Source organism: Montipora capricornis, chromosome 14 (genome assembly GCF_036669925.1).
Source record: "Montipora capricornis isolate CH-2021 chromosome 14, ASM3666992v2, whole genome shotgun sequence".
NCBI classification, from domain to species: Eukaryota; Metazoa; Cnidaria; class Anthozoa; order Scleractinia; family Acroporidae; genus Montipora; species Montipora capricornis.
This window is the reverse complement of record NC_090896.1, coordinates 28,125,112-28,145,111: the sequence shown is the minus strand read 5'-3', so window position 1 is coordinate 28,145,111 and position 20,000 is coordinate 28,125,112. Positions and strand designations below refer to the sequence as shown.

General features: G+C 38.1%; 2 protein-coding genes and 1 long non-coding RNA gene across 13 annotated transcripts in view; 1 reads left to right on the top strand and 2 right to left on the bottom strand.

Moving 5' to 3' along the window:
- The first annotated feature begins 762 nt into the window (after positions 1–762).
- Positions 763–20,000, top strand: part of LOC138033121 (uncharacterized) — a 216,086-nt gene continuing 196,848 nt past the window's right edge. The window contains exons 1-2 of the long non-coding RNA XR_011128572.1: positions 763–993; positions 1,581–1,713. This is a non-coding gene — a long non-coding RNA (uncharacterized lncRNA). The remainder of the gene's footprint in view (positions 994–1,580; positions 1,714–20,000) is intronic.
- Positions 4,494–10,574, bottom strand: LOC138033848 (uncharacterized). The gene is made up of 2 exons (XM_068881709.1): positions 10,107–10,574; positions 4,494–4,819 (listed from the first exon to the last, which is right to left on the bottom strand). The coding sequence occupies exons 1-2, from the start codon at positions 10,572–10,574 to the stop codon at positions 4,592–4,594; spliced, it is 696 nt and encodes a 231-aa protein (XP_068737810.1). The 3' UTR covers positions 4,494–4,591.
- The window catches only part of LOC138033114 (uncharacterized), a 52,947-nt gene continuing 51,689 nt past the window's right edge, over positions 18,743–20,000 (bottom strand). For all 11 annotated transcript variants that reach the window (XM_068880882.1, XM_068880872.1, XM_068880881.1 and 8 more), the window contains one exon: positions 18,743–20,000. This exon is cut by the window's right edge and continues 986 nt beyond it. The gene's annotated coding sequence lies outside the window, so the exon portion shown is untranslated.

Below are 20,000 nucleotides of genomic sequence, written 5' to 3'. Positions count from 1 at the left end.
TCATAGGTTCACCATAAAACAACTGTTTGGGTACGTACATACATACATACATACATACATTCATACATACATACATACATACATACATACATACATACATACATACATACATACATACATACATACATACATACATACATACATACATACATACATACATACATACATACATACATACATACATACATACATACATACAGTACTACCTAGTACTACGTACCTAGTACTAAACTAATACAATACTAACAACACTTACAGTAATAACATTACTTACTAACAATGAAATACTTATACTTATACTATTATATAATACTAATCCGAAGAGATTATTGGATGCGGTGTTCCGAAAACAACCAGCCTGGCAGAATGCCTTCTCTTTACAGACGATACTAGTATCTTTTACTCCAATTCAGACCCTGATCATGCTGCCTCTGTAATGAATAGTGAACTGACTAAGATAAGTAAGAGAACATTTTTGCTGTTCCCAACCCAGCTTACCACATGTTTGGCATGTGAAGCTGCCACTTAATGGGGTGCTAAACACATGCAGCCGCCTAGTATGTGAGCTACGCCATGCTGATGAGGCCCAAAAGGCCGAAACAGCTGTCCCTGGCTGCTAATTGACCGGGTGAAATGGTTGTGCGCATGCGTGATGTGTTGGCCACACCGGGTTGTTCACTGGCGAAAAATGTCTGCGCATGAGTCGCGCAATACGGCACGTGATACGTTTCTGGGACTATCATTGGCTCTCATGAAAAAAGCACTCCCGAGAAGAACAGAAAAATGGCTTCCGTTTGAGAATCGGTAGCTTGTTGGTTTCCGTTCTTTTTAGAGCGATCAAGGCTACGATAGTTTTAACGCCAGTTTCGAGTGGAATGTATTCTTACAGAAAGTTTATGTTTTGTAACACGTTTGCAACTCCAATCCAACTAGTATCCTCGGAAAATTTGCTCCTGGAAAATTTTATTTCGTGGGATAAGAGCTGCGAAACAGGTGAGTTTTTTACGCAATTTTTAATGTGGAAAGTTTGTTGCCACCGGGTACAAAAAGTTACTATAATGTGTAGAAGGAGGATTCCTAAGGTTTCCCTTCATGTGTGAATTGGCTTGTACCAGGTGGCAGGGAAATGGCAATATTGTTCAACGTGAAGGTTATTTTTTTCTGCGTTACTCCTTACGATCGGCACCTCTACATGAATGATCAATGATTCGATCAGATGTGAATTTGATTTGAATGTGATTGTGTCATTGGGAACGTAACTAGTATCAAATATTTTAAATAGCTACTTTTAAGGTCATTTATATTCCCTTTTCTGGTGAATGTCTTAGTTATTATACTTTTTAGCAGTCACAACTCAACGATCCTTGCGTTCAAGTAGTTACCAAGTTATGGATTTGCAATTAATTTGAGTTTAAAATCAATCCATATCCATGTTAGTTAAAATAATGTTTGGAAGAACAGAAGTGTAGGTACAGATGTATATAGATATCTGTAGATTCAGGTTCGTGACTGTTTTTCAAATCTTTGTTTTTCTAGACTGTTGTTTTCTGGAAGCATTAATGATGTAATTTTGGTTTTAGGGGACTGCCTTGTGTTGTTGGATCAAGGAATCTGTTTTGAGTCAAGTATGGTTGACAGTGGATAGTTTTTCCTGAAAAGGCTGAAAGGAAGCTTTATTGCCTTGGACTTTTTTTGGTTACACCCCACATGTTTGTTCTTTTCTTAGATGGCAAAATTTATTAATATATTATGAGATTTGGAGCTGGAGCTGGAAACAGTGTCCCATGCATAAGGTCTCATTGGGCTTGAAAAGCAGTAAAATAATTTTGGTAAAAAATGTGTTTAGAGTTTTTTTCATAACTTCTCATCTTGGTCCTGCTGGACTTCAAACATGCTCTACCACTTTGCACAAGGAACTTGTCAATCAACTGTTACCTTTTGGTGTATTTGCAATATGATCTTTGGATAGCAATCGATTTATTTTTCTTATCCCATATGTGTAGATACCCTATGTCTGTCACATAGTTAAATTTAAGCTTTTATTTCCTGTAGTGAATCGTTATTATACTTAGCCCATGACCCCACAAACATGTATTATTGCTTTAATATTGATATTGTGTTTGAATAAAGGATATTTTTGTCTTGTCTTGTAGATAAGGCAAAACAGCCTCAGTTGTATTTGCATTATTATTTCTGAGTGTTACTTTTAAAGGGCAAACCATCAAAAAGTACACATAGAGTGCACATAGTTTGCAAGAGTCCAGGAAAATTATTCCAAATATCCATATTGCTTGAAACAATCTTGAAAGAATTTGTAGCATCTGTATCGAATAAAAGATCATTTACACAAATAACACCGTTTTCAAAAAAAACACTTGTCATAAAAGATGATTTGAAGTTCCTGAAGCAGGTAAATCTTGAAGAGTTTACTTAACGATATATGTATCGAATAAAAGATCATTTACACAAATAATACAGTTTTCAAAAAAAAACACTTTTCTTGAAAGATGGGCCTGTTATTGATACGTATCTCTTTGTTATTCCACAATGTAAATTGCCACTCTTTTCCAGAATCAAAACCGTCTCGAAATTCGGACCACCACTGAAGTAATTCGGAATAAAACAAAGAAGGGATAGCATGATCCTAATGTCATAATTACAGTAAAAAAGAGACCTCCGAAACGCTGCAATGAAACACGTATCGCATCGTACTTATACAATACGATCCAACGCGTTGCGATCAATGGGAATCAATCTGATTACTTTCCCTTGCAGTACGGTGTTGACAGGGTTCCTGTTTGGGCCCTATTTTGTTTGTTATCTAAGCTTTAAAGCTCTTTGAGATCATCAGTTGTCATCTGCCTAATGTTCATTTTCTACGCAGACGATACACAGATGCACCTATCGTTTAAAGAGGGTTTCAATGGGGTTAAGCTTGCGGCGTGAAACGTCCAAAAAATTAACCGTGCGTCGTGAATTATTTTGTCCAGATAACCGTGTTGTTTGTAGCTTTTCCTAAGCTCTGAACAATTATTTGATGTAAAAATTAAGCGTGCACCGCGAAATCGCGAAATTTTTAACCGTGTACCGAGTTTGCTACACGCCCATTGAGACCCTGTTTAAACCAGATTCACATACAATTCATGTTAAGGCAGTTACTGCAATGTAGCGGTGCATAGAGGATCTTCGTCAGTGGATGTTGTTGGACCGGCTCAAGCTTAATGACGACAAGACCGATTATCTAGGTAGATAGGTAACTTTATTTCAACTCGGGTTGATGAGGCTGATTAGGCCTCTAGCAATACATGCTAATATGCCGAGAAAAGTAAAATATCAAAAAGAAAAAAATACATGATCAATTTGACTAAAATTCTAACTTTATCAATAAGTAAGCAATCCTGAAATCTTAAAATTATTACAGTGAATCATAGAAAACTATACATTACAAATGTAGCTCTCTTACAGCATTCTTAAATTCCTTATGGATTGTCGTTGAACGTAATTCGTCCGGTAAAGAATTCCACACTTTGGCACCAATAAAAGTTGTAGATTTTAAGCCAAAGTTTGTAGTTTTCTTGGGACGAAGAGCTTGTTGGTGCCTCTCAAGCACTTCACATTATTACGTACGACGAACAAGTCACTTATATATCCCGGTAACATACCGTTTACAGCTTTAAACTGTAGGCGGCAATTGGACAAAGTTAAGCCGTAGTCATCATCACCATGACGGGGCACCCGTTTGTTGTAGACACACCTTAGAGCTCTCATATTCAAGTTAAGCCTTACCAGCATCTGCTTATCAGACTCATTGCAATTGTACCAATTAAGTCGCAGAACAGTAAGTAAAACAAGACATTACATACGAGTTGTAGAGGCACATCTTCGAAGAGACTGATAGCGTGTTTTTTAGCCTGCTCAAAACACCTAACTGATTTCCAACTTTCTTAGTTATCTTGCCAATGTGTTTGCTAAAATTTAGCGAGTTATCGATAGTTACGTCTAAAAGGTCTTAAGGGTCTACGATAGGAACCTGTACATCAGTAATGCTAAAGGAAAGATCGCAAGGATAGTTTTTTGGAAGAATAAAACATAGACGATGTTACATGGCCCCGCGGAGATACGAAATTTTTCTTCGAGAGTTGAAATACTTTTCAACACGAGAAGAGAAAGTTCGTATCTCCAAGTGGCCATGTAATATCATTCTATTTATTATATAAACACCAATGAAATACTAAATCATTTCAAGAAAGGCATCCAAAGGCGCAATTTTTATATGTAACCATAGCAATAGTGATCTTTTCGCGTGTGAAGATTACATGCTTTCGCGCGAAAGATCACTTGGTATTTCATTGGTGTTTATATAATAATATGACGTTATATCTCTGCCAAAACTCAACATCAGAATTTGACATCCAAGTTTTACATTTGTCTTGATTTTCACATTCGAAATCGAAGTTTTATATCCAACGTTGAAGAACAAGGCGGGAATTGGCATTTCCTATCCTCTACATATAGAAATATAAACTTCGTTCAATCCACCCCGAACAGAATAAATCACTTGACCTGACACAGATTGCCTCCGATCAATCAATCAGTCCTTGGAGCCCTCAAGTATCGAAAGTGGGATCTTCTTAATTGTGCAGCATCCCTGAATCAGCTCTTCTAACTCAATGAATTTTCTATCGAGGCCTTCCTTCTTTGACTTTAAAGAAAAATGTTGAAGTTGTGCGTCACTTTTAAGTTGAGCTAGCTCGTTTAACATGTCATCTGTTTTTTCCTTTTTCTTCTTTCCAAGATCCTCCAGTTCCTGTCTAATCATCTTCAAAAGATCGGGGACTGGGTCGGCCATGGAGGAGTGAAGACGTGTTTCACTCTGCTCCCGTGAATTTGACGCTCATAAGTTAGCTCTCTTTCTGTTTTTTATGGCCGAGAAGAGTACGACAACTCTTAAACGAACAAGAATAAGCACGAGTTCTAGCTCAGACAGTGAAACGCGTTCACCAGACGGTAAAAGGATTTACATATCAAGTTTTAACACGACGCTCACCGAGAACGACACAAGTGGCGGTTCGCTTGACGATAGCGGGGATCAAGTTCTGAAAGCCTTGACGATGACTAATAAGATTGGGCAACAGCTTCAGCAAATCCTAGACAGACTAGAAAGAATGGAAACCAAATTGCAAACGATGGAAGGAGTCCTTTCGCAGATCTCTAATTTGGAGAAAGCCGTAAATAAGATTCAAGTGAGTATAGTATCCTTTAATGATAAGGCTAAGAAGATGGATGAGACGATTCAAGACTTGGATGCGGGGCTGACTTCGTTAAATGCAGACATCGAGGAAATGCAGAATAGGGAGAAACAAAATTTAGGGAAGATTAAAGAGTTACATGACCAAATTCTCTATCAGGATGTCTATAGCAGAAGAGAGAACTTACGAATCTTTGGCCTCCCAGAAACAGATCTCAGTACTGAGAACACAGGGGACGTGGTGTACAAGTTTTTTGAGCGTGAATTAGAGCTAGAAGACGCGAGGAACATTGAATTTCAGCGAGTCCATAGGCTTGGAAAAAGGAAGGCAGGACAGTCAAGGCCGATAATCGTTCGCTTTCTTAGATTCCCGGAACGTGAGCGTGTTTTCAGAAGTGTGCGTGATCTAGGGGTGGAATCGGAGGTGAAAGTGTACGCGGATTTACCTAAAGAAATACGAGAAAGAAGACAAAAATTATGGCCAAAAATGAAAAAAGCGAGAACAAGATAAGCTTTATATTGACGGTGTGTTGAGTATTTAAATGAGCTTGCTATATGTTTATTTTTGATAGCGGGTGTGGTTTGTAAACTTTGCATATTGTTGAGAATCAACGGTGGTCCTTAAATCCCAAGGGTGGCATATGGATATAGAATATCTGCTGCTCTTCTTAATGCGTATGGATGCATGTGTTTGTTCATTGTTCACATGTGTGTTGTTTTTGTGTTTATCAAGTAGTTTTTGTTCTGTGTTAGGCGCTACGTGTTACTTACTTATTATACATGTTTCAACCAGCTTGGAGAAGAATTACTTCATGTTTCACTTTCACAAAAGATAACGTTGATTTTAAATTACTCTCTTTAAATGTTCGAGGGATTCGTTCATCCATAAAGAGGAAAGCTTTGTTTATGTGGTTGACTCGGCAAAAGGCGGACATTATTTTTCTCCAGGAAACGTATAGCACGAAAGAGGTGGAAGATATCTGGAATACTCAATACAAGGGTAAGAGTTTCTATTCACATGGAACTAACCACAGTTGCGGGGTAATGATTTTAATAAAAGACGATCTGGAATTTGAGTATAAATCGTCCGTTTTGGACACTAACGGTCGTTACATTTTGATTGACGCCACTGTACAGGGATCTGATTTTTTATTGGTCAATATTTATGCACCAAATAAGGTTCAAGAGCAATGCAAATTTTTCAGCGGTTTAGAAAAAATGGTAGAGGAATTAAATACAAGCGCTGAGCAAAAAATTGTAGTAGGTGGGGATTTTAATGTTGCTATCGATCCTGATTTGGACTGTTCTGGGGGTAATCCCACAAAAAAAGATTCTGTCAAACACATTCAAGACATATGTTTAAATTTCGATTTAGTAGATATTTGGCGTGTGAGGAATCCGGTATGTAAACGCTTTAGCTGGAGACAAAAAAATCCTTTTCTTCAACGGAGACTAGCTTATTGGCTCTTGAGTGACTCGTACCAGGAGGAGGTAGAGGGTGCCGACATAATTCCCTCTTTGAACTCCGATCACTCGGCTATTGTGCTTCAGTTTAGCAGTGTAGAAAAGCAAAAGCACGGTCCATCTTATTGGAAATTTAATGCAAGTTTGTTAGATGACTCTGATTTTTGTAAGCTTATAGCTGAGAGTGTGCCAGTGTGGCGAGAGGAGTTCATTGAAGTTACTGATAAGCGAGTTCTTTGGGACTTAATCAAATATCGAATACGACAGGTTACGATTAAGTACAGCAAAGCTAAAGCTAAGGCCAGAAGACAGAATTTGAAAGTAATAGAAGACTCATTAAAGCAGTGCGAGGAGGATTGCAGTGTGTTTCCATCCCCTGAAAATATTGAAAAAATGGAGAATATTCGAAACGAGTACGAATTGTTTTATGAGCACTTATCAAGGGGTGCGATAGTACGTTCCAGGGCCACCTGGTTTGAGCAAAGAGAAAAAAGTAACAAATATTTCTTAAACCTTGAAACCTACAAAAAATCCAAGAGTTGTATTCGCAAGGTGTATACCAAAGACGGCTTTCTTACCTCTGACCCCAAAAGAATCATGAAGGAAGTGGAAGTTTTTTATTCTAGTCTTTACAAGACTGACAATTCTAAGATCCCGAACAACGTTTCAAACACATTCTTACTTTCTCAGGCAATCCCAAAGCTTTCAAAAGAAGAGGCGATGGCGTGTGAAGGAAGATTGACGCTTGCGGAGTGTTTTAAGAGTTTGCGATCTTTTCAAAGCAACAAATCCCCAGGTAACGACGGCCTTACGGTTGAGTTCTATAATGCGTTTTGGGAAAGTCTTGGAAAGCTTCTTGTAGACAGTCTTAATTGCTCATTTGATAAAGGTGAACTATCAAATTCCCAAAAACAAGCAATAATAACTTTGATATAAAAGAAAGATAAAGACAAACGAAAAATTTCTAATGGGAGGCCGATTTCCTTAATTAATGTAGATGTCAAGATTGGATCTAAAGCCATTGCCTTGAGACTCCATACTGTTCTCCCTAGAATAATTCACCATAATCAGCATGCATATGTTAAAGGACGAACAATCAATGATGCAATAAGGACGATTGATGATATACTCGTATATACTGAAAGATATGGTATCAACGGCAAAATGCTAGCAATAGATTTTCAGAAAGCCTTTGATTCAGTGAATAGGAATTTTTTGTTTAGTACATTGGCTGCTTTCAATTTTGGCTCTTCGTTCATCCAGTGGATACAAACCTTTTACCAAAATATTTCAAGTTGTGTTCTTAATAACGGGTTCTCTACCGGACCTTTTAAGATAGAAAGAGGTGTGAGGCAAGGAGATCCACTCTCTCCATATTTGTTCATTATTGTCCTAGAAGTACTAGCTGTTAGTATACGTAAAAATGAGGATATTCAAGGGATTGTGGTGGATGGAATCGAAATTAAACTTGAGCTTTTCGCAGACGATCTTACTGTATTCCTGAGGAACGGTTGGTCTCTTAGACACCTCCTTGCTCTTATTTCAAAGTTTGGAATCTGTTCGGGTCTTGTCATAAATTTTGACAAAACAGAAATGTTTATCTTGGGGAACTCGGTTATGGCTCCAGCACAGGACCAAAGTATTATGAACATTAACGTTAAGAGAGCTGTGAAAATATTAGGGGTGTATTTTACTTATGACAGCCGTTTGAGACACAAACTAAATTTTAAGGAAATAATAGATGCTGTCAAAACAAAACTTCAACTTTGGAAGTGGAGAAATCTGACAATAATTGGAAGAATTCAGATCCTTAAAACTTTTGTAATTCCACTGATAATGTACCGTGCTGGATCAATTTGTATAGATAAGGAGGTGGTAACTGAGGCTAATAGGATTATATTTGACTTTATCTGGAAAGGGAAAGACAAAGTAAAACGAGCTTCCTTAGTTGGTGACATAAAAGATGGGGGCCTGAAGGCCCCGCATTTAGAATCGATAATTAAGACTCATAGAATAATGCTTTGCCAGAGACTCGCGGATGAAGAACCTTGTAATTGGAAAACTATTTTATTTCACTATTTGAAACAGGTCGGGGGGAATTTCATCCTCTGTTGCAACTTTGACATAAAAAAGCTACCGATAAACCTCCCAATGTATTACAGGGAATGTTTTGAGTGTTTTTCGTATTGCTCCGCAGCCACCGAATGTACTTGAGCTTTCGCACGAACAAATTTCCAACAATGTTCTTTGGAACAATAAATTTATATGTATTAATAATAAATCAGTCTTCAATCAAAGCTTGGTTAGTAAAGGAATAATCAAAATAGGCGATTTAGTAACAGAGAAAAACCAATTTATTTCTCAATGTAATCAAAGCCGGGTGAATCTTTCTCCAAAAGATATTTTTGATTTGATGTCCTTAGTTGATGCAATCCCTGCACCGTGGCGACAGTCGCTGAAAATAAATGGATACTTGAACAAGAGTCCTTTTGTTATTCAGGACTAAATTCAACTTGTGCTCAATAACCAGGAGGTCTCGATCACTGAGGCGACCTTTAAGAAGGTTTATAGGGAGTTGGTCTCTGGTTTTGTTACTCCACCGACAGCTCATTCAAAGTTTAATGAAAGCTTTAATGGTGTTTGTTTGGACTGGAACGAAATTCATAGTTTGCCCTTTCTAGTCGCTTTAGACACAAAGTCACGAGAATTTCAATATAAAATTCTAAATAGGTATTTAGTGACAAATACGTTTTTGAAAAAAATTGGCAAAATAGACTCCTCATTGTGCATCTTTTGTGGTATGTTGGACGAATCCCTGGAACATCTTTTTGTGACTTGCCATTTTACTACATTGCTGTGGAAAGAACTCATAGCTTGGTGTAGTGGAAGACAAATTAAAGTTGAATCACTATCTGCTGCAAATATAATTTTTGGTGACTGGCAAAGGAAAGATTGCTTCCTCTTATTAAATCATATTATCCTCATCGCAAAACAGTACATTTATTATTGTAGGTCCAACAATTTGAAACCACTTTTCTACGTTCTGTTGCAAAGAATTAAGTTTGTCTACCAATTAGAGAGCAAAATTGCTAAATGGAACAATAATTGGCAAGCTCACTCTATCAAATGGAGTAAGAGTGGTTTTGAAGATGTTGAAGATTGAAACGTGCTTTTATATCTTTTTCGATATTCTAACACAGCGCTATTGTGGGTGTGTTTGTGTGTGTGTGTGTGTGTGTTTCTGCATCATGTAGGGGGAACTTTTGGGGGGTGGGGGTGGTTGTTAGCATCCACTTGTTAGCTCAAATCTGTATATACATATATTTTTTTGTGATTGCTGTAATTTCTTCGTTTTTGTAAGTGCTGTAACTCCAATATGGAAATGTTAAAAAACAATAATAAAATACAAAAAAAAAAAAATCTTCAAAAGATCGACAATGATTGGAACTTCTCTTTTTCTTTCTTCTTCTTGGGACTCCCACATACTTATAGATTCGCGATCTAACCGGTGCGCAGTGCCAGCTACATGGATGTTAAACACCGGGACCCGTTTCTTTCTGAGCCATTTCTTTGGTCTCTCCTCAAAAAACATCTTTTTTAATCGCTTGAAAGAAGAACCTAGTTCACTTTCCAACGAATCCGATTCTGCTTTAGCGTTACTCAGATGATTACTTATCTCCTGTACTTCCTTCTTAAATGTTTTGCAGTCGGCGTCAACAGTCTCTTTCATCTCCTTTATGTCATTTAAAGTCATGGCGATAAGCAGTTGCTCAAGTTGAAGATCGCTGCTACGTGATCCTTTTTCCGTTGTGATTGTGCGGAAAATCTGCTGTTCACGTGGGATCTCTCTACTGGGACGCATCTAAATAAACAGACTGGTTTGAAGATTGAAAAACACTTCTCAACGTTTTTACTCATAATTAAAATAAATCAAAATTAAAAAACAAATAAACTGCTTATTTACTGGTATATTTTACGAGATTTTATGTACTTGTGCTGTGTATATTCTTGGATTTCACATGACGTCACGGCCGCCATGTTGGTGTTCCCAAACAATGAAATGGCGGCCATGTTGGTGTCCCGAGCCAATCCTCCGCGAATTTAGAGCGATTATTAAGCTAACGTCTTCTTTTGCTTTCGTTGAAAAAGATGGGTGTTGATCATTTGAGTGAAACCTAAGAATAGGGAACTTTAGCAACCACAACGGCGACGGCAACGAGAACGTCACAAATTTGTATAGTCAGTGGGCGAAAACAATTGCTTTGCACGCCCTGCCGTGCGGTTTTCATATTTGTTCATTTCTTTGCCGTCATCAGAAAAACAACAACGTGAAATAACCAAATTTGAGGTTTTATGGAGGACGTCAGCACTTGGAAATAAAGGGCGTTTTCCATTTACCAAGAAATTCCGGAAATTCCGGTTGGGATGTAAATGGAACACACGTTTTTGGTTCGTTCCACTTGAAAATTTCCGGAATAAACGGAACTTCTGAAAAGGTAGTCCTGTTTTCCCGTTGGAAACTTTCCGATGGAAATGTGTGTTCCATTTACAACTTTTGAAAGGTCTTACCACTTCCAGGCTATTCACGGCCACATTTTTAAATTTTGGCGCGTAAAATCGCGATCACTGGGCGGCGAACGGACCTGAGTTAAATGGAACACGTTTTTCACCGGGATGGAAATTTCCACCGAAATTTCCGGAAATTTTTTGTAAATGGAAAACGCCCAAATTTTCATTTTCCCCCCTAATTGAAGCGTGACTCATATCGGTTTTATTCTCGAGGGACTGCCACACCATTGTCATGTTAAAATGCTTGAAGTACTCTTGAAGTGATTATAATAACGGGAATTTATGCTTTGAGATAACGTTCTCGTTGCTGTTCCAGTCGTCGTTGCTAAAGCTCCCTAATAGGGAGTTAAAAGGGAGTTTAAGCAAAGACGACGGCTACAGCAACGAAAACTTTAGTCCAAAATATAACTTAGCTCTATCGCAAGTATTTCTCGATTAATCCGTCTTGTTCACATTGTATAATACAGGCGAACTATCCTGTAAATGGATGGGTACGAACGGTTTTAAAGTCAAAACTGAAAATGACTTTTTCATTGTTATATGCTTACGTTGTCGTTGTCTTTGCTAAAAGCTTTAGCAAAGACAACGGCGACGGCGACGAGAACGTCACAAATTTACATATTTAGAGGGCAAAAACAATAGCTTTGCACGCCCTGCACGTGCATTTTTCATTTTTGTCCATTTCTCTGCCGTCGTCAGCAAAACAACAACGTGAAATAGCCAAATTTGAGCTTTTAGCGAGAACCTCAGCTCTTGAGGATAACTTTTCATTTTCTCCCGTAAATTAAGCGCCACTCATAACGGCTTCATTCCTGATGGACTGCCACACCTTTGTCTTATTAAAAAGCTTGGAATACTCGCGAAATGATTGCAATAACACGAATTTATGTTTTGAGATGACGTTCTTATTGCCATTCCCGTCGTCGTTGCTAAAGCTCCCTAATAGGGAGCTTACGAAACGACGACGTCGACGGCAACGACGACGCTACAAAACAATAGGTTTAGTGAGCAAAAACAATGGCTCTGCACGCTCTGCACGTGCGTTTTACAATTTGGGTACATTTCTTTTTCGTCATCTCCTAAATGACGACGTGAAATGACAAAATTCAAGGTTCTTTGGAGGACGTTAGAACATGACGATGAATTTTCAGTTCTCTCTCTACGCTTCCAACCCACTCATCCCAGTTTAATTCCTCGACAGTTACTACACATTTTTAACGCGAAACGACATGAAATAGCTTCGTAGTGATATGAATGACGCGAAGATGTATTTTTAAATGAACTCCTCGTAGCCGTCGTCGTCCTCGTTTCGTAAGCTCCCTAATGATTCCAAGAGGGCGCGTTGGACAGAAGAGGATGGATAGCCAACGAGGCGCGTAGCGCCGAGTTGGCTATAATGATCTCAAATCTAACAAACACGAGTGGAATAATTGCTTCATTAAAAACGCCCCAAGATGTTAGACAAATCTTCCTGACTTTATTTTCTAAGAAGAAACCGGATGTGGCAATGTACAGATAATTTGTAACTATAAATTGCCTAAACTAGCACTCATTGTTTTGCTTTGCGTTATTGAACTACCACAGATTCTTAAATTGTCAAAATATAGTTTTCAAGTTGCTTCCTTGAAATACTTTCATGCCATACTTTGTGGCTTTCTTTGTACTCTCTGGTGTTGCGTTTTGTAACAGTTCAAGGACTTCTTTTTCATTTAACTCCGGTGTGAAGCGATTTTCGCCGGTCGCCACTGTTTCGCTTTATTGCTGACGCCTTCCTTGAACATATTAGGTACAGCAAGTATAAGAACTGATAGCCTGTGTCCGGCTAGCCAATGAAAATGCTGGAAATCTGATATCCGTAGTTTGGTTTTCAATATTTAACAACTATTCACCGAAGTGGAGGTGGCTAGCTTTTTCATTGGTTCACTGGATCTCGGTTATCAGCCATTAGTATAAATACACAGGTGATTATACAAGATCGCGCGCTCTCATTGGCTCGCTATCTCGGATTAGTATCACCCAACTAGTGGATTAATGCCAATCCTGCATTTTGATTGGCTACGCTACTAGATGACTATTAGTAATAGTCCTCGAGTAGCGAAAAGCGTGACGTTTTCTTTCGTTTTATTTCCAAATAAATGTTTCTTGAACTTGCATTTGCTAACTATATTATTGCCTTTTCTGTCCGACTAGGTGGGTGATACTAAAACAATTAGACCCTTCGCCCTCAAGGGTCACGGGTCAATAGCCCATTCGGCTTCTCTTCATGGGCTATTGACCCGTAGCCCTTGCGGGCTACGGGTCTAATTGTTAATTATCAGCCGATAATCACCTAGACGAACAAAATGGCTGCCAGTAGTCGTTTTGCCACTGTAAGTTGAAGATGATTTCCCGTTGAGAGGTTTTTTTTTTCTCTTTTTTGAAATAATCACCTGTGTATTTATACTAAAACAATTATTCGCCTCAAGCTCAGTGATTATCGGTGAATATTCAGCGATAATCACTTCGCCTTCGGCGAATAATTGTTAATTAATGATATCTGCGTTTGACCTTATGTGGAAATGAATGCGGCAAATGTCGCTCAGCATAAGGTTTTTGGCGCCCAGAAATCTCATCACTTTCCGGTCGTATCTTAAACGTAAATAAAATTTAGCAAAACCGAAGGTTGAGACTTTAATAAAATAATTATTCCATTCGCCCTTGTTGGTAATTTACCATCTCGTATCCAACGCTGTTATATACTAAAACAGTGAGATAATGTAGCACAAAAAGATGATTTTAATTCATTTATTTCTGAAAAGATTACAATATTGTGGCCAATCAGCAAGCACGTTCAGCGCTATCCACTGTTTTGGTATATACTAATTAACAACTATTCACCTTAGTGTGGGTGGCTAGTTAACAACTATTCACCGAAGTGGAGGTGGCTAGCGGTGGATATTTACCTAGCCGCGAAGCGGCGAGGTAAATATCCAACGCTAGCCACCGACACTGAATAGTCGTTTTAGTATATACTAAAACAATTAGATAATATACAGCACAAAAAATTAATTTAGATGTTTTCTTCACTTGTCACGGATGCAAGTCGGGACGCCATTTTTTCCCGAGTTGCTCGAAGGTAAATAGTACAGGACGAGCCAATCAGCGCCCGCGTTCAACGCTATCCACTGTTTTAGTATATACTAATCGTGGATATTTACCGAACCGTACATGAAGCGGCGAGGTAAATATACACCACTAGCCATCAACACTGAGGTGAATAATTTTTTTTAGTATATACTTAAACGGTGAGATAATACAGCACTAAAAGATTATTTTAACTTATTTATTCCTGCAAAGATTACAACATTTTCGGGGGCAAATTGAGAAGCCAATCAGCGCACGCGTTGAACGCTATCCACTGATTACCATTATAAACAATCAAACAAGTCAAACCCAATAAAATTCAAGACATATAAAACTGACATCAAGAAATATCTCTTACTAAAACAGTGGATAGCGTTGAACCCGCGCGCTGATTGGTTACTCAAACTCCGGATATCCTTTGCTATTCACCTCCGAGCAATTCGCGCGGAATTTGCGCCCGAAAATGTTGAAATTTTTGCAGGAATAAATCATAGGCAGCCCAAGCTCGCGTCACTACAGACAGCCGTTGAGAACTGAAACGCGTTATAAGACTTTGTATGGGAAATCAAATACCGTTGATTATAAAGCCTAAAAAATGCTCAATTTAACTTTCATTCAATAAAGTGAATAAAAATGACTCACCTCTGGTGTATTCTTGTGCCTTTTGGAGCTTATTACACCGTTTCGGGAATTCTGTGTTTTCAGTGTTTTCAATGTTCTAAGACGAAGTGAAGGCTGCACACTACGATTCCGACCGTTGTCAGCTCAGAGGCGGTTTGCGACTACAAAATCCATCCCAGCCAAGATTTTTTCACGCAAAGCTAAAGCCACATCATTTGCGAACCTCCGTGAATGTTTCATCGTGAAAAAACCCCACGCACTTGGCTGGAAATGAGCATTTTCTGCTTCGATTTCCACGATAGCTGATGAATTTAACTGCAACTGATGACATGTGAAGACACGGAGCTTGGGTCCGAGGTCAAATTAACTCCACCCGATGAGGTACAGTCATTACGACACTTACCCCATCCCCACAGCGGCTTCTCGTAACAGCTCCATGGTTACGATAAGCCGCTGTGGGGATGGGGTAAGTGTTGTAATCATCTTTTTGTGCTATTTTATCTCACTGTTTGGGTATATACCAATTAACAACTATTCACCTTAGTGTCGATTGCTAGTGGTGGACATTGTAATCTTTGCAGCAATAAATAAGTTAAAATGATCTTTTAGTGCTGTATTATCTCACCGTTTTAGTATATACTAAAACAACTATTCACCTCAGTGTAGGTGGCTAGTGGTGGATATTTACCTCGCCGCTTCAAGGTTCGGTCAATATCCACCATTAGTCACCTCTACTTCGGTGAATAGTTGTTAATTATTAAATTTTCAACCTCGGTTAGTGCATTTCTCGTGCTCTGATTGGTTCACTCAATCTCGGTTATCAGCTCATACGCCTTAGTTTGACCTTATAAGGTAAATGATTGCGAAGGTTTCGATCAGTTCCAACGTTTAAAAGTACGCAAAAAGGTAAGAAATGTTTTTGTGATAAGCGTGCGTCTGTCTGACCACAAGATATTACACAACATCGCATCTTGATAAAGTTTTTTTCGATTTCGCTAGGATTTTCTCCCTTTTTTCGATCGTATTTCGTACTTCCAAGGTTTTGGAGTTTAAGGAATTTAATAAAACAATTATTCCATTTGCGCTTGTTGGATATGAGACTACCATCTCATATCAACGCGCGCTCGTGGAATAATTGTTAATTATTAAAAGCTGAACTACAGAAATCAGGGTCGTTTACCATTTGTCAACAAAAACCAAAAATTTCGGTGGCAAATTCAAATGGTACAGCTCATTCCACCGGAAAGTTTCCGAAAAAGATGGAAAACCTTAGAGGTATTCCGCTTTTCCCGTTCCAAGCAAAATGACCGGAAAATTCCTGTACAATTTGTAAACTCCCACTCGACCCGGTTCACTTCAGCCTCTTTTCCCGCCTTTGGACCAACACGATCTCTTCCTCAAATGAAGGGTTATTCTTCATTGTCAGTTTGCTCCAAATGAAGTATAATCCTCCATTTAGATTACTCTGTCCCAGGACTTGTGGTAGCAAATAAACAGAAAAACAAGTAAATGCAGCACCTGGACAGGATTTGAACCCGGAGCAGCCACTTTGAAGGAACTGTTTTTATCCACTTAACCACTAAAGATCAACTGGATAGAAATTGTGCCGATTATTTACCAAAACTAATTAGTATATATATAAAATCATTGCTGAATAATAGTCAAGTCTGAAGCTTGATTTTAAAATAGTCAGCTTTCTCTTGAAGTTTGGTAACCATCATTTTTCACTGTGTAAGCTTGCTTCTTAGCGGGTGTTTATATACGTTTACAGCGGCACTTTTGGAAGAAAAATATATTCACACTAACAAAAAATAACATCCTCGCAGTTAGTGATGTGGTGGTTTAGTGGTTAAGTGAAGGGTTATTACTCACACGTTCCCATGGTCCCTATCAAGCTTTCAGTGTCCAAAATGAAACATAATACTTCACTTGGAAGAAATTGATAATTAAGAATAATCCTTCAATTGAGGGAGAGACTTGGCTGTTTCGAAACGGCAAATGCAGCCGTCATTTTGATTTGTCATTGTTTTCTTCTAGCCGCGGGAGACTCGAGCCCGGCGAAACGTCACATCGGCAAAATCCTGTACCATTACAAGCGTTCCATTCCAACCGGATTTTCCGTGCAAATGGCAAACGCCCAGATTTCCAGCATTTTCATTGGCTAGCCGGAAAAAGGCTATCAGTTCTGATACTTGCTGCACCTAATATGGTCAAGGAATGCGTAAGCAATAAAGCAAAACAGTGGCGACCGGTGAAAATTGCTTCGCACCGGAGTTAAGTGAAAAAGAAGTCTTTGAACTGGTACAAAATGTAACACCAGAGAGCACAAAGAAAGCCACAAAGTATGGCATGAAAATATTTCAAGGTAGCAACTTGAAAACTTTATTTTAACAATTTGAGCATCTGTGTCAGTTTAATAACCCGAAGCAAAAAAATGTAAGTTGAGACAATTTACAGTTACAAATTATTTGTATATTGTAAATATTCGGGTTTTTTTTTTTCAAAATAAAATCAAAAAGATTTGTCTAATATCTTGGGGGCGTTTTTAATAAAACAATTATTCCACTCGTGCTTGTTGGATATGAGATGATGATAGGCAACTCGGCGCTACACTCCTCGTTGGATATTCATCCTCTCCGTTCGCGCGTGGAATAATTGTTAAATATACATAGCACAAGTACAGAAAATCTCGTAAAATATACCAGTCAATAAACAGTTTAAATTTTGAATTTTGACCAAATACGTTGAGAATTGTTTTTCAATCTTTAAATCAGAGTCTCCGGCAGGTATTTTTTGCAGGTTGCAGGTTGAAATTTCATTATAACTGGAAAACCGCTGGCACTAAAAAGAAAGGTAAAGCGATAGACTTAGGCCTAAAAGCTTTTCTTTAGGCCTAATTAGGCCTAAGGTTAGCTTTTCATGTAACAGTCACGGGAAGTCTATCGCTTTACCTTTCTTTTTAGTGCCAGCGGTTTTCCAGTTATAATGAAATTTCAACCTGCACCCTGCAACCTGCAAAAAATACCTGCCGCAGAATCTTATAACGCAACCCTGAGTTGGAAGATTTCACCGCCCCGTTTTTCCAAAAAAAGACAATATATGTTAATTTTAAGGCTCAAAGAAAAACGCTATATATCGTTGCCATGGTAATGTTATTTTGGAGGAGAATGTCATGTCAGAAATCTATGATCGGCACTTAATACCCTGGCCAAATTTCATTTTGATATGATTACCCTGACTATAACTAAGAACAGAATATGTTTATTTGTGTGAAAAATAGAAGAAACTACTTCGATCCTCCTTAAATCATTACATTCGGTGTTTACTTCATTATATTCGGTGGTTACTTCATTATACTCGGTGCTTGCTTCATTATATCCGGTGCTTACTTTATGATACACGGTGCTTAAATCAATATATTCGGTGGTCATTTTATTATACTGGTTGGTTTATTCGTTCAGCGTTCACTTCATAATTTGGTGTTTCTTTCTTTATATTCGGTGTTTATTTCATTATAGTTGGTGATTAAATCATCCAATTCGGTGTTTCCGACAAGTTGTGAACACTTCATTATCTTTGTCCTAACAACATACTCCATGGTAAAATCATTATCTTGGTGCTCTTTTTGTTATGATCCTCGCCAGGCTCCCAACAAACATGGAGGTAAACATGGCGGAAAAGACTGCAATTATGACCTCCATTTTCAAGCTACAAAACTCAAGGTAGGTAGGTAACTTTATTTCAACTCGGATTGATGAGGCTGATTAGGCTCCTCGCAATACATGCTAATATGCCGAGAAAAGTATGAAAATATCAAAAAGAAAGAAAAATACATGATCAATTTGACTAACATTCTAACTATATCAATAAGTAAGCATTCCTGAAATCTTAAAATTATTACAGTCAATCATAGAAAACTATACATTACAAATGTCGCTCTCTTACTGCACTCTTAAATTCCTTAAGGATTGTCATTGAACATCGGTAATTCATGCGTTAAACAATTCCACACTTTGGCACCAATAAAAGTTGTAGATTTTAAGCCAAAGTTTGTAGTTTTCTTACGTGGGACCAAGAGCTTGTTGGTGCCTCTCAAGCAATTCACATTATTACGTACGACGAACAAGTCACTTACATATCCCGGTAACATACCGTTTACAGCTTTAAAAATTAATATGGCAATGTCCTGTAGGAGACAATTGGACAAAGTTAAGCCGTAGTCATCATCACCATGACGGGGCATCCGTTTGTTGTAGACACACCTTAGAGCTCTCATATTCAAGTTAAGCCTTTCCAGCATCTGCTTATCAGACTCATTGCAATTATGCCAAATCGCAGAACAGTAAGTAAAATAAGGCATTACATACGAGTCGTAGAGGCACATCTTCGAAGAGACTGATAGCGTGTTCTTTAGCCTGCTCAAAACATCTAACTGATTTCCAACTTTCTCAGGTATCTTGCCAATGTGTTTGCTAAAATTTAGCAAGTTATCGATAGTTACGCCTAAATGGTCTACAATAGGAACCTGTACATCACTAATGCTAAACGAAAGATCACAAGTATAATTTTTTGGAAGAATAATAAATTTTATTATATAAACACCAAAGAAGTACCAAGTGAGCTTTCGCGCGAAAACATGATATCTTCACACGTGAAGATAACATGTTATTTTCACACGTGAAAAGATCACTGTTGCTATGGTTACATATGAAAATCGCGCCTTTCGATGCCTTTCGTGAAATGATTTGGTATTTCATTGGTGTTTATATAATAAATAGAATATTACATGGCCGCTTAGAGATACCAAATTTCTCTTCGAGTGTTGAAAAATATTTGACGAGAAGAGAAATTTCGTATCTCCAAGCGGCCATGTAATATTCTATTTATTACACAAACACCAATGAAATACTAAATCATTTCAAGAAAGACGTCGAAAGGCGCAATGTTTATATGTAACCATAGCAACACTGATCTT